The 13,171-nt window shown below is 40.5% G+C and overlaps 1 protein-coding gene across 1 annotated transcript; it reads right to left on the bottom strand.

Annotated features, from left to right (window-relative positions):
- Positions 1-10,126: 10,126 nt before the first annotated feature.
- LOC121793536 (dof zinc finger protein DOF5.3-like) lies at positions 10,127-12,939 on the bottom strand. Its single transcript, XM_042191560.1, has 2 exons — positions 12,752-12,939; positions 10,127-12,355 (listed from the first exon to the last, which is right to left on the bottom strand). Exons 1-2 carry the CDS (start codon positions 12,773-12,775, stop codon positions 11,777-11,779), a joined length of 603 nt encoding a protein of 200 aa, XP_042047494.1. The 5' UTR covers positions 12,776-12,939; the 3' UTR covers positions 10,127-11,776.
- Between the last annotated feature and the right edge of the window lie 232 nt (positions 12,940-13,171).

Consider the following 13,171-nt stretch of genomic DNA (forward strand, 5'->3'; position numbering starts at 1 on the left):
TGACCTAACCATTATCTTTCCACGTTTGTTTTACTCTTTTTTTCTTCATTGCGATGGATACTAAGACCTCTTAGAGGCAACATTTTGATATTTCTATGGGAATTCTTGTATTTTGCCATCTTATTGTGCACTGATTGGTACCATCCTTTATTATCTTATTGTGCGATTATCTTTTGCTAGCCTATGGCGCAATTACCTTTTGATATACTATATTGTAATTGTCCTCTTGGATCCTATTGCACAATTACCTTTGATGTACCATTGCGCAACTATCTTTTGCTATTCGTTCGTACAATTGCTTTTTGCCATAATTTGAAATTATTCTTGCTATTCCATTATGTAATTGTCTTTTGTTATCTCATTGTACAATTGTATTCTGTCATACTATCATGCAGTTGTCCCTTACCGTTCTATTGAAATCTGGTGATTTGTCATTCTATTGTACAAATTGTCTTCTACCACACTATTGAACAATTACCTTTTACTATCATGTTGAGCAATCACCCTTTTGCTATCTTATGGTACAATTGCCTCTTGCTATGCTATTTTTGCAATTGCTCTCTTCTATCATTTTGTGCAGTTGTATTTTGATACCCTGTCTTGCAAAAGCACTATATTATTCTATGATGCAATTGTCCCTTGATTCCCACTTTTCAACTATACCACATGACTATTCTTGGATTTTGAATAAAGGCGATAATAACTCTGTGTGAAAATGAATCAGAATGCCGCCAAGACGTAACGTAAGACGTGAGAACCCTGAACCTACCCCTCAGACGATGGAGGAAAGTGTGACACAACCCATCCCTCCACCTCTTCCACCTCCGGATGACCGTGAAATTGTGAAGCTATTCCTAGAGCAAAAAACCTCCCGTCTTTGATGGAATGGGAGAACCGGCCAAGGCCGAATCATGGATACGCGCATTGGAGCGCATTTTCGCAATCATAGGGTGCAATGATAGAGAACGGTTGAGTTTTGTGACCTACCTACTAACCGAGTCTGCTGACTTCTGGTGGGACACCAGGATGAAAACAATGCCCCGAGATCAAGTAGTGGGGATGACTTGGGAGGGCTTCAAGACAGAAATATATAATAAGTACGTGCCAAAGAGCTATCGGAAGGCAAATGCGTCTGAATTTTACAATTTGACCCAGGGGCGCATGATTGTGACCGAATACGACCGTGCGCTCAACAACATGGCTCTGTACGCACATGATCAAGTCAATACTGATGAAAAGCTGGCTAAAAAGTTCCGTGAGGGACTAAGGCATGAAATAAGGATGTCGTTGGCTAGTCGTGGGAGACTCCTCTACACGGAAGCATTAGCCCTTGCACTAGATATTGAGGCAGCTATGCCCAAGGAGAGGATGAAGGATAACACTACTTTGGCACTACCTCCACCACACCACTCTCGAGAGAAGAGGAAGTGGGAGGGGAATAAGACCACATACGACAACAAGAGGTACCAGCCCACCCAGAACCAACCACAGCATGGGGGAGGGCAAAACTCATCTAGCCAGAGGGGTGACTTCCGACCCAAGCCACCCCAATGCAATGTGTGCTCCAAGTACCATTTTGGAGAGTGTAGAATTCAGGACACCACTAAGTGCTTTAACTGTGGGGGAAATGGCCACTTCTCTAGAGAGTGCTCGAGCAAGAATGTGGCAATGGGGTCGAGGCAGAACACTCAAGGATCCCACCAGCAGCCAAGGGCACCGCAAATGGAATCAAGCGGAAATCGCGATCAACCTCCGCGATAACAACAACCTTACCGCCCAAGACTTCTTCCCCAGGCTAGAGCATATGCCTTGAGTCAGAAACAACCCAAGATTGAACAAGGGAGTCACGAGAATGGAAACCTGGCAGGTATGGGCAAAATCCTCGACACACCTATTGTTGTATTGTTCGATACGGGCGCATCGCATTCTTTCATATCTGAATTATGTGTGGACACTTTAAGTTTGCCTGCTTACAAATCTGAACATAAGATGATGGTGTCCTCACCCGTGAGAGGGGTAATAGAGGTTTCTCGAACATGCTCGAATGTAGAAATTGTTATGGAAGAACTTAAGTTAGTCGCTCACAACCTACAAGTCATGGCAATGGGGGATTTTGACATAATTTTGGGAATGGATTGGTTAGCTGTGAATTTTGCTACTATTCGTTGCAAGGAGAGACAAATATCTCTGCAAGCCCCGGGGAGGAACCCACCATATACTATGGAATCTCGATGAACCGGCGAACATCTATCATCTCCGCACTTCAAGCTAGTACGATGGTGAGAAAAGGGCGTCCTGCTTATCTTGTCTACCTACAAGGAGAGGAGAAATGAGAAAGGAAAGTGGAAGATGTTGTCGTTGTACGAGAATTTCCAGATGTTTTCCCCGAAGTTTTGCCTGGACCACCGCCAGATCGACAATTGGAGTTCACAATCGACCTAGAGTCAGGGTCGGCGCCTGTGTCCAAGGCACCATACCGAATGGTTCCTAAAGAGTTAGAGGAACTCAAGATACAACTTCAGGAGCTTATGGACCTGGGTTTAATTAGACCCAGTGTCTCACCGTGGGGCGCTCCTGTGCTTTTTGTCAAGAAGAAGGATGGGTCGATGAGGATGTGTATCGACTATAGAGAGTTGAACAAAATGACCATAAAAAACAAATATCCACTGCCAATGATAGATGACTTATTCGATCAACTCCGAGGAACCGGTGTGTTCTCAAAGATGGACTTGAGGTCCGGGTACCACCAGTTGAAGGTCCGAAGGGAAGACATACCGAAGACCGCTTTCCGCACAAGATATGGTCACTATGAGTTCGTTGTAATGCTATTCGGATTGACAAATGCACCCGCAGTATTCATGGATTTGATGAACCGAGTATTCCACCCATACTTGGATAAATTCGTCTTGGTCTTCATAGATGACGTACTTGTCTACTCGAAGAATGAGAAAGACCACGAAGAGCATCTGCGAATCACCTTGGAGACGTTGAGGACCGAGAAGCTATACGCCAAATTCAGCAAGTGTGAGTTTTGGCTGAAAGAAGTCAACTTTCTTGGTCACATTGTGTCGGCAGAAGGAATCCGAGTGGATCCAACCAAGGTTGAGGCGGTACAACAATGGAAGGCACCTTCGACACCAAACGAGATTCGAAGTTTCCTGGGTTTGACAGGATATTACCGAAGGTTCATAGAAGGATTCTCTAAGATAGCGAGACCAATGACCCAACAACTCAAGAAGGGGTAAAAGTCAATTGGACCCCGGAGTGTGAGGCAAGTTTTCAACTTTTGAAGGAGAAACTGACCACTGCACCAATCTTAGCTGTGTCAGAGCATGGAATGAGCTACGTGGTCTACACTGACGCTTCGAAAATGGGACTTGGGTGTGTTTTGATGCAAAACAACAAAGTGATTGCCTACACATCACGACAATTGAGGCCACACGAGTTGAACTATCCTACCCACGACATGGAGCTAGAAGCGGTTGTACACGCCCTAAAGATTTGGAGGCATCATCTCTACGGGGTACGATGTGAAATCTTTACGGACCACAAAAGCCTGAAATACTTTTTCGAGCAAAATGATTTAAACATGCGACAACGAAGATGGCTCGGATTGGTGAAGGACTACGACTGCGGCATCAATTACTACCCCGACAAGGCAAATGTAGTGGCAGATGCCTTGAGCCGGAAGGACCATCCCCAACTGGCCACTTTTCTCACCAAAGAAGAAAGCTTGATACGCGAACTTAGCAAGATGCATTTGGAAGTGGTAAGGGCACCTGAAACAGTGGAAGGCCGAATTGCCACCTTGGTGGTTGCACCTGGTCTAAGAACAAAATTGCTGAAGCCCAACGAATGGATGCGAAATTGGAAGAAATTCGAGTCGAAGTAAGAACTGGCAAATCTGGGAATTTCCTTGAGGAATCCGACAATGCTCTCACCTTCAAAGGGAGACTTTGCATACCGAGTGACGAAGGACTAAAAAACTAAATCATGAGTGAAGCACATGAGACTCCTTACACCGCTCACCCGGGGTGTACGAAGATGTATCAAGACTTGAAGAAGTCCTTTTGGTGGAATGGTATGAAGAAGGATATATCGGCATTTGTGGAGCGCTGCTTAGCCTGCCAACAGGTGAAGGCTCTACATCAATGACCGTATGGAAAGCTACAACCGCTAGAGATTCCCGAGTGGAAATGAGAGCACATCGCCATGGATTTCGTGACGGGATTGCCAAGGACTCTTAAATGGAACACCGCCATTTGGGTAATTATAGACCGACTCACCAAGAGTGCACACTTCATACCGATTCCCATAACCTATGGATCAAACAAACTAGCCCAGATTTATATAAGGGGAATAGTGCGACTGCATGGAGTCCCAGTGACGATCACGTCTGACCGTGACCCGAAGTTCACTTCAAGATTTTGGATCAGCCTACAACATGAGCTAGGAACCCGATTAAATTTTAGCACAGTGTTTCACCCGCAGACAGATGGGCAAGTCCGAAAGAACGATCCAAACCCTCGAGGATATGTTGAGAGCTGTGGTGCTAGACCGAGGAGGAAGTTGGGAGTCCGCACTACCACTGATTGAGTTCGCCTACAACAACAGTTTCCAGGCAACAATAAACATGGCGTCGTAGGAAGCCTTGTATGGGAGAAAGTGTAGATCCCCGCTCTACTAGGACGAAGTTGGTGAGAGAAGAGTACTTGGACCCGATGCAGTTGAAGAGATGGTTGGAATTATTCAAAAAATTCGTGAAAGGACAAAAGAAGCTCAAGACAGACAGAAGTCCTACGCAGATGCCCGGCGAACCGACTTAAAATTTCAAGCTGGCGACAAGGTTTTTCTCAAAGTATCCCCGTCGAAAGGGATAACACGTTTTGGTGTCAAGGGAAAGTTAAAACCGCGATTTATTGGGCCTTATGAAATCCTTGAAGGAGTGGTTCCTGTTGCATTAAATACTTTGGTCAAACCTCTTTGATGAAACCCTAGCCTATTTTCCTTGTTGCAATTAAGTCCGTTTAAGTCGCGATCGCCACATTTATTCTACCCTAGAAGGGCGGTCGTGACATCGGGACCGTCCCCAGGCCACAACTGCGGCCCCGGGACCGACCTGGGCCGGAACTCCGTCGCCTCCAACGCGCAGCTCGGGCCGGGACTCGCGATTTGCGGCCCGGCCTGTTGCGTTAATGATGCTCTTAGGTATTTGATTAATCCATACATAACATACATAATCATCAACATCATAAACCTAATCAAATCACAACTCAGATATTCTTTAAATAAATTAGATCACGATTTCCCTAATTATACCATTCCATCAAATTCAAGGTCTTCACACTTTGTTAAGTCCATCTATTGTCGTTTAATTATAATGGGCCGGGGTTACACCACCTGTCGTTTTCACCAATATTGACTATAATTTATAACCTTAATTATTAATATAATTACTAAGTGGTATTCGATTCATCAGACATCATTAATTGTTTCAAGATCATTATCAATTAGCACTAATATCGATCAGGATCAAGGGCTGTACTTTAATTAGTTAGCGAAGAACTCATAGCTCCTTGTTTCACTTCATAAGACTTAAGAGGTAAAGGAAGTCATATCAAGAAGTATAAAAGAACAAGTAGCTCTAACTCTTAGCTCTTAACTTGGAACTCCTTGGATTCACTTCCCTATGACTGGTCAGAAAGAAGAAGTAACATCAAGCAAACAAGAAAGAAAAACAACACCCGGTTATTAGCTTCCTAGTACTTTGATTCGCTTCCAAGTCCAAGAAAGCCAAAGGAAGTTGAGTACCGAGAAGAAAGAGCAATAAGAAGAGTAAGAAGAGTAGCTGCTCTCTCTCGCTCGTGGCCTAGTAGTCCACTCACTCGCTGTAAGCTCCTTAGAGTTAAGTTACATGTCTGTTATCAAAGCCGGAGTTAACATCTGTAGTCCTCGGAGTTCGTAGGAGTTCATAGGAGTTCCATTTGTTGTTAATAAGTCAAGTCTGGAGTCAGGATTAGCGAGTTTAACAAGAACAAGCCAACTCTAGAGGTGGTTCGCAGCACCTACTCTATGGCGTTCTGGCCTCAGGGCCGGACCTGAGGGGGGGCAAGTGGAGCGGCCGCCCTGGGCCCCCAAATTTGCAGGGCCCCTCCCTAGCCTCAGCCTCAGGTATATATATATATATATATATATATATATATATATATATATATATATATATATATATATATATTATATATATGTAAATTTTTGAGCCATGGCCCACGTATTTTAATTGAGGTGGCCCTTATTCAATTAAATTGTGGCCCGTTTCAAATTTTAAAAGAGGAAGGCCCAAATTCAATGTACTCCATCCCCACCGTCGGCTTCTCCTCTCTCAAATCATTCCTCACTTTCCATCAAATTCACACAAGAACCCCAATTTGAAAAATAGAATCCCTATATCCCCAAATCCTAGGATACGGTGCATCCACCTCCCTCAACTATCCCTCTCGCTCGATCTCCAGCCACGCCGTCTTCACCGCCTCCGTCTCCGACGAGGGACGATCAAGCAGCAAGGAACACAAGAAGTCACCAAGCAGCAAGGAACACAAGAAGTCAAGAAGGTATGTAGACAGTAGACATGTAGTACTAGTACGTTCATGTCTTTTGGCTTCAACACCGATTGATTGATTAACTGATCTTGATCAGTTCTTTTTTTCTTCTAAATTTTAGCAAGATCATGTCAACAAGGAAGTATGCATCAGGTAGTGAAAAAAGGAAAAAGAGGAAGCGAGTAGATGAATTGATAGAATCGCAAAGAGGAGCTATGGACAGTTTTTTTTCAAACAGAACAAGTACAGGCACGTCCAGAAACCCAGATGAGTTGGCGCTTATTGTTGTGGAGGAGCAAGCTAATCCTAATTTAGAAGATGAGGTCCCGATGCAGGATAATGATGACAACTATGTAAGTGATCATGACCAGCCTGCTACAGAACCTGCTAGTAGTCATGAACAATTTGTTTATACCACGGATATTTATGATCCAAGAAATTGGAATAGTCTTGATAACAAAGCTAGAGACATATTAGTGGAGAAGGGTCCTATTAGAGAAGAAAATATTGTGTTCCCCAAGGATGGCAACGCAAGACATTTTTCATATGCCCACTACTCTAGGAAAATGAAAAATGGAGAGGTGCGTGACAGAAAATGGTTAGTTTATTCCAAGCATGTTGATAAAGTGTTCTGTTTTTGCTGTAAGATTTTCAACTCAAGAAGTTGCAAAAGTTTTTTGGCACATGATGGGTTTGGAGATTGGAAGCATATCATTGACAGACTGAAAGATCATGAAACTAGTGTGGAGCATATCACCAATATGAATACTTGGAATGAACTGAGAGCTAGAATGGGCAAAGATGAAACAATTGACAAAGAGATACAAAAAGAAATCAAGAGGGAGCAAGAACGCATAAGGCAAGTTTTATTAAGACTAGTTGCCATTGTGAAGTTTCTTGGTAAACGCAGCTTGGCTTTTAGAGGATCTAATGAGCAGCTTTATAATGATCAAAATGGTAATTTCTACGCTTGTGTTGAGATGATTGCAGAATTTGATCCTGTCATGCAGGACCACCTTAGACGTATTCAAAACAAAGAGACTCGTTATCATTATTTGAGTCATAAAATTCAAGATGAGCTGATTTATCTTATGACTTCTAGCATTACGGACTCTATCATAAAGGTTGTTAAAGATGCCAAATATTTCTCTATTATCCTTGATTGTACCCCAGATGTGAGTCATCAAGAGCAAATGACTTTATTGGTTCGATGTGTTGAGATGTGTGATGACAAAATAAAAATTCAAGAGTACTTTTTGGGTTTCATGAAGGTGGATGACACATCTGGTTTAGGGCATTTTAAAGTATTGGTTGATTCCATCAAGCTCTTTGGTCTTGATATTGATGATATTAGGGGTCAAGGATATGACAATGGCTCTAATATGAAAGGAAAACATCAGGGAGTACAAAGGAGATTGCTTGATATTAATCCAAGAGCTTTATACATGCCATGTGCTTGTCATAGTCTTAACCTTACACTTTGTGATATGGCTAAATCTTGTGCTAAAGCAGCTAGCTTTTTTGGAATTGTGCAACGGATATATATACTATTTTCTGGTTCTACTAAAAGATGGAATGTTTTGCTTGATCATATTCTAGGTTTAACAGTGAAATCATTATCCAATACTCGTTGGGAGAGCAGGATAAAAAGTGTTCAAGCAATTAGATATCAAGCACCTCAGCTCAGGTCAGTTTTGTCTCAGTTACAACAAGCTAGTGATATAGAACTAAGTGATAAGACTGATGCAAACAACTTATTGAAGGCTCTTGGTAGCTTTGAGTTTATACTTGGCATGGTTATATGGTATGACATTTTATTTGCTGTAAATACTGTAAGCAAGAGGTTGCAATCACCATCTATGTGCATTGATACTACCTTGCAGCAAATTGAAGACATGAGGAATTATTTCAACAATTACAGGAATGAAGGATTTGCTTCTAGTATGACCATTGCCAAAAGTATTGCATCAGAAATGGGTGTAGAGCCATCATTTTCAGTGAAGCGCAAGGCTCAAAGGAAGAAACATTTTGATGAAATTGACACCAATGAAGAAATTCTACAAGCTGAGAAGGCTTTTGAGGTCAATTACTTCTTGGTCGTGGTTGATATGGCAAACACCTCATTGAAAAGTAGATTTGAAGAACTACAAACATTCAAAAGTATATTTGGGTTTTTACTTAGCTCAACAACTTTGAAGTCACTAAATGATACTGAATTAGAAGATTTTTGCACCAAATTTGCGAAAACATTCTCTTCGCATGACACATCTGATGTGGAGGTAAATGATCTAATATCTGAGTTGAAGGTTTTGAAGCTAAGTTTGCCGAAAAGGCCAATGTCTTCTATGGACATTTTTGAGTATGTTAGAAAAATGGATTCTTATCCAAATATCTCAATTGCTTATCGCATATTATTTACTGTGCCTGTGACTGTGGCATCGGCAGAAAGAAGCTTTTCAAAGTTGAAACTGTTGAAGAATTATTTAAGATCTACGATGTCTCAACAACGGCTGAACGGGCTTGCCACTTTATGTATTGAGAGGAAATTATTAGACGAGGTTGACAGCAACACCATCATCAACGACTTCGCATCAAGAAATGTTAGAAGAAATTTTTGAAGGTAATATGTAATAATTATTTGAAGTGAATTTCTTTTGATATGCTATTAGTTTTTTGCTGGATGAAACTTATTATAAAATGGAAGGAAAAAATATATAAATAGGGCCTCAACTTTTAGTCTCGCCCCGGGTCTTTGGAACCTCAGGACCGGCGCTGTCTGGCCTATCACCCGATAGTCCATCACTCGACTAGTCTGTCTTAGAGGAGAGTTACACTAAGGATTAATAAAGAACTCAATCGAAGAAGAAGAAGAATAACTCCTTGTTTGACTTCTAATGACTAGAGAGATAAAGGAAGTAAGAACAAATTCAGTCCCTCCAATAATAATTTAACTAGTAAATTAGTAAACTACTCCTGTTACTACCTTTTATTTGTCCTACAAAAAGTGACGGACATATTTTATTCCAGTAGAGAGGTTTAGAGATCAAACTGCACCCTCCCCAAGTAAATAAATGGCCTTTAATTTAACAACCATTACAATAAATTTATCTTATAATTAAACACAAATTTAGAGACGTAATTACTTGTACTGGATAATTTTGAAAAATAATCAGAATTGAGGACGCAAAGCAAAGTCATCCTTATAATTGTCCATTAAATCTTAATATTTTGCATTTTTGAGAAGCTTTCGTTTGCGTCCTTTTTAGTTGGGACACTAAGATTGAAGCCGTTTTTTAAAATATATATAGAGCATATAGAAAACAGAAATTAACGTTATTAATTGACTAAAAAATGTCTAGGACATTTTTGTTGTAGTGAAAACAAAATCATACGTATATATTAATTGTGTGTGTACTGATGAGCTGTATATATGTCTCCACAGATGCACATATAAAAAAAGTTCATTTTATCATACTGGTGTACATGAATATCACTTATTCTCATTTTATAGAAGTAATTAAATGAAAAAAGAAAAAAAGATTACTTTATTAATTAAAGATGTACAGTATAAAGAGTGCAAGTGACATTCCACAAGATATATATAGGTATTACTATATTGTGTCAGTAGATCGAGGGGCTCTCATTTAAGAGCGCTCAAATCTTACAACTTTCTTTGTTCCATCACTAGTGCTCTACCATCAACCATGTGATGTAAAGGTATGCATGCTATTAATATTATAGATATGTGATTATCAAAAAGGATTGGACAATTGAACATTATATACAAATCATATAGTATCACACATATTCTAGGAGAAAAAGATTTTTTATCTAGTGTCCTTCCTCTACATATAAACACAAATGATATACTACTATGTACTTCATGAGGTCATATATTCACATAACCAAGGGATTTGAAGTCTTCAACTCCCTCCTCAAATATATAAGAAATTCAAAATTAAACTATCAAAATTAAGATTAGAAGATTCTTAGATATATTTGTTTATGTATATTAGCATTGATTGTGTTCTTGGTATGTACAACAGTTTTAGTATAAACATTAAAAAGGTAAAGATGCATTTTCTTATTATATGATCATGGCATCAACTGGAAACTTAAAACATGTACTCCCTCCCTCCGTTCCATAATAGTAGAGTCATTTTGCCACTTTGGTACGTTCCATAATAGTGGAGTCATTTTCTTTTTTAGTAAAAGCTAACACATTTCTTCTCACTTACTTTTTTTTTAAGGAGGATCGATGGTGGTTCCCCACCTACCCCCGAAGTGACTCGGACCCTCGGCCTAACGGTCGGAGGTGAAGCGTCTTACCAAGACGCGCTTCGTTGTCAAGGTGGGACCCAATGGATCCACCAGCCTCGCAGGAACGGGTCCAGGATTTTTCACCTCCCCTAGCTCCTGGGTCCAGGCACGGGTACAGGCTTAATCACCTCCCGAAGCTCTGGAGTCAGGCCTGTGAATCCACTAGGCCCCAGGGAAATTAATCCCCAAGATGCGCCTCCCAGGGGTCGAACACACGACCTCTAGGATGAGGTGGTATCCTTGTCTCCCTTCTGAACCAGTTGAGCTAGGAGGCTTGGATTTTCTTCTTACTTACTTTACTCTCCCTTACTTTATTCTATCTTCATCTCTCTACCTTTTTCATTTTCTAATTTATTCTTCCTTTACCTAACCCACTTAATATAATTTTTCTTAAATCTCGTGCCGAAAAGAAACTTCTCCACCACTATGGAACGGAGGGAGTGTAGATATATTATTGGTATACATAAATAGGGGAAAGTGAGATCGATGATGAGAAAGTAGCAAAGATTAAACAATACATGCACAGAAAACAAAGATAAACGATACCAGAAAAAGGGTGGCGACATTCACCTTTTGACATGACAAAGCACAAGAATACCCAATACCAAGTGGCCATATACATATATATATGAATCAACACATGCATCGATCGACCTATATATATATATATATATATATATATATATAAAACATGAGTTGTACTCTCAGCTATAATGATCGCACCACTCATCAGTCATCACCATTTAAATCAATCAAAAACAAATTAAATCCATCAACACAGACTAGTAAACATTACTATATCTTGACTAAACATTGTTAATTAAGAGAAAATATATAATTGATTAATTACGTACGTAGTTTCACCATGAACTGCCGGGGAACATCCCGGTCCAGAATCCGTTCGAATCACGCTCAATTTCTTGATTTCCAACCGCTTCAAATGGGAAAACGATTGGTGGATCGCCTTGAACCGCTTGCTGTGAGTTCCCAAACCGGTTTTCAAGAGGGAAACCGGAGGAGACCACCGGGTTGGAATTGTGAACCGGAGCAGAGATGATTGAGCTCAGCAAATTAGGGTTTTGAGGGTGGAGAGTGAATGGCAAAGCCACTAGCTCAGAAATTCCACTGTAGAGAGGCGGATCATTGTAAGATTGCTTAGGGTTTTGAATTTGAGGTGGTGGGGTCAATTTCTTTGTAGAAGATGAAGAAGATCTTTTGTTTTTTCTAGAGCTTCCACCAACTGGGACATTTCTGAGAGTTCCACCTTCAGTCCAATACCTTCTGCAGCTCTTACAAAAGTACCTAGGTTGAGAGAGGCTGTAATTGTTGTAATAGCAAAACTTTGTGTTGGTGGATTTGCATCTTGGGCAGTTCAAAGGCTGTTCCTTTTGTGGTCTTGGCTTCTTCTCTGAGTTTCTTGAGCATTCAACTCCAATTCCCTGATTAAATAAGGGGACAGAAAAAGAAAGTATGCATCATCACTGAAATCCTTGCAATTTGGGGATTAGAGAACAAGGAAAAGCAAACAAGGAGGAGGAAACAAAGGAAATTAAATGAGCATAGCTTTTTCTTTTTGTCTATTGAGAAGATGGGGGGGAAAAAAGGAAAAGTGGTTGCTTTAAGACATGAAAACACAAGCAAGCAAAACCTAACATATAAACTCAAAAGTAAAAGGGAAAGTCTGCAGATAAAGTGATTGGCTTTAATTTAAAAAAGGGAGGAAAAGAACAAGTAATCTCCAAGTCCAAAGCAAAAAGGACATGCTACATAAAAATCACAAAGGTCTCAAGATGGTGATGTTATCATGATGTATGTATTTATTTTCTTCTTGTTACCTGTGGCCACTGAGCAGCATCCATTAATTACACAGGTAGAGGTAGAGAAAGAGATCGATGCAGAGGGGGAAGAGAGAGAGATTAGGGATTGGTTTTTGAGTGGGGTGGGATAGAAAGAGCTACTTTTGGGAAGGGGGGGGGACGTAGTGTTTGGCGGTTGCAAATGTTGGTTTGCTGTAGAAATGTGCCCGCTGGTGGTGGGCGAAAAGCTTTGGAATTGTTGCTTTCTCCACTTGCCCATTTTCCCCAACTTTATACTAGTAATTTTTTTTTATTTCTTTCATGTTTTATTATCTTTTGTTTTAAATGTCTTGTAGTTTTTTAAAATAAGATTAATTATTATAATTACTTTCTAATGTAAAATTTATAAAGTATGAAAAATAGAGCACTGCAGAAAAAAGTTGGATTGATTAGCAACGA

The sequence above is a fragment of the Salvia splendens genome, chromosome 3 (assembly GCF_004379255.2).
Source record: "Salvia splendens isolate huo1 chromosome 3, SspV2, whole genome shotgun sequence".
In the NCBI taxonomy this organism is placed as follows: Eukaryota; Viridiplantae; Streptophyta; class Magnoliopsida; order Lamiales; family Lamiaceae; genus Salvia; species Salvia splendens.

Excerpts from the sequence above, each read along its gene's own strand:
- LOC121793536 (XM_042191560.1), bottom strand. The coding sequence starts at position 12,775 with ATGGATGCTGCTCAGTGGCCACAG. Across the intron at positions 12,356-12,751 it reads ATGCTGCTCAGTGGCCACAG|GGAATTGGAGTTGAATGCTC; the intron begins GTAACAAGAAGA and ends TTATTTAATCAG.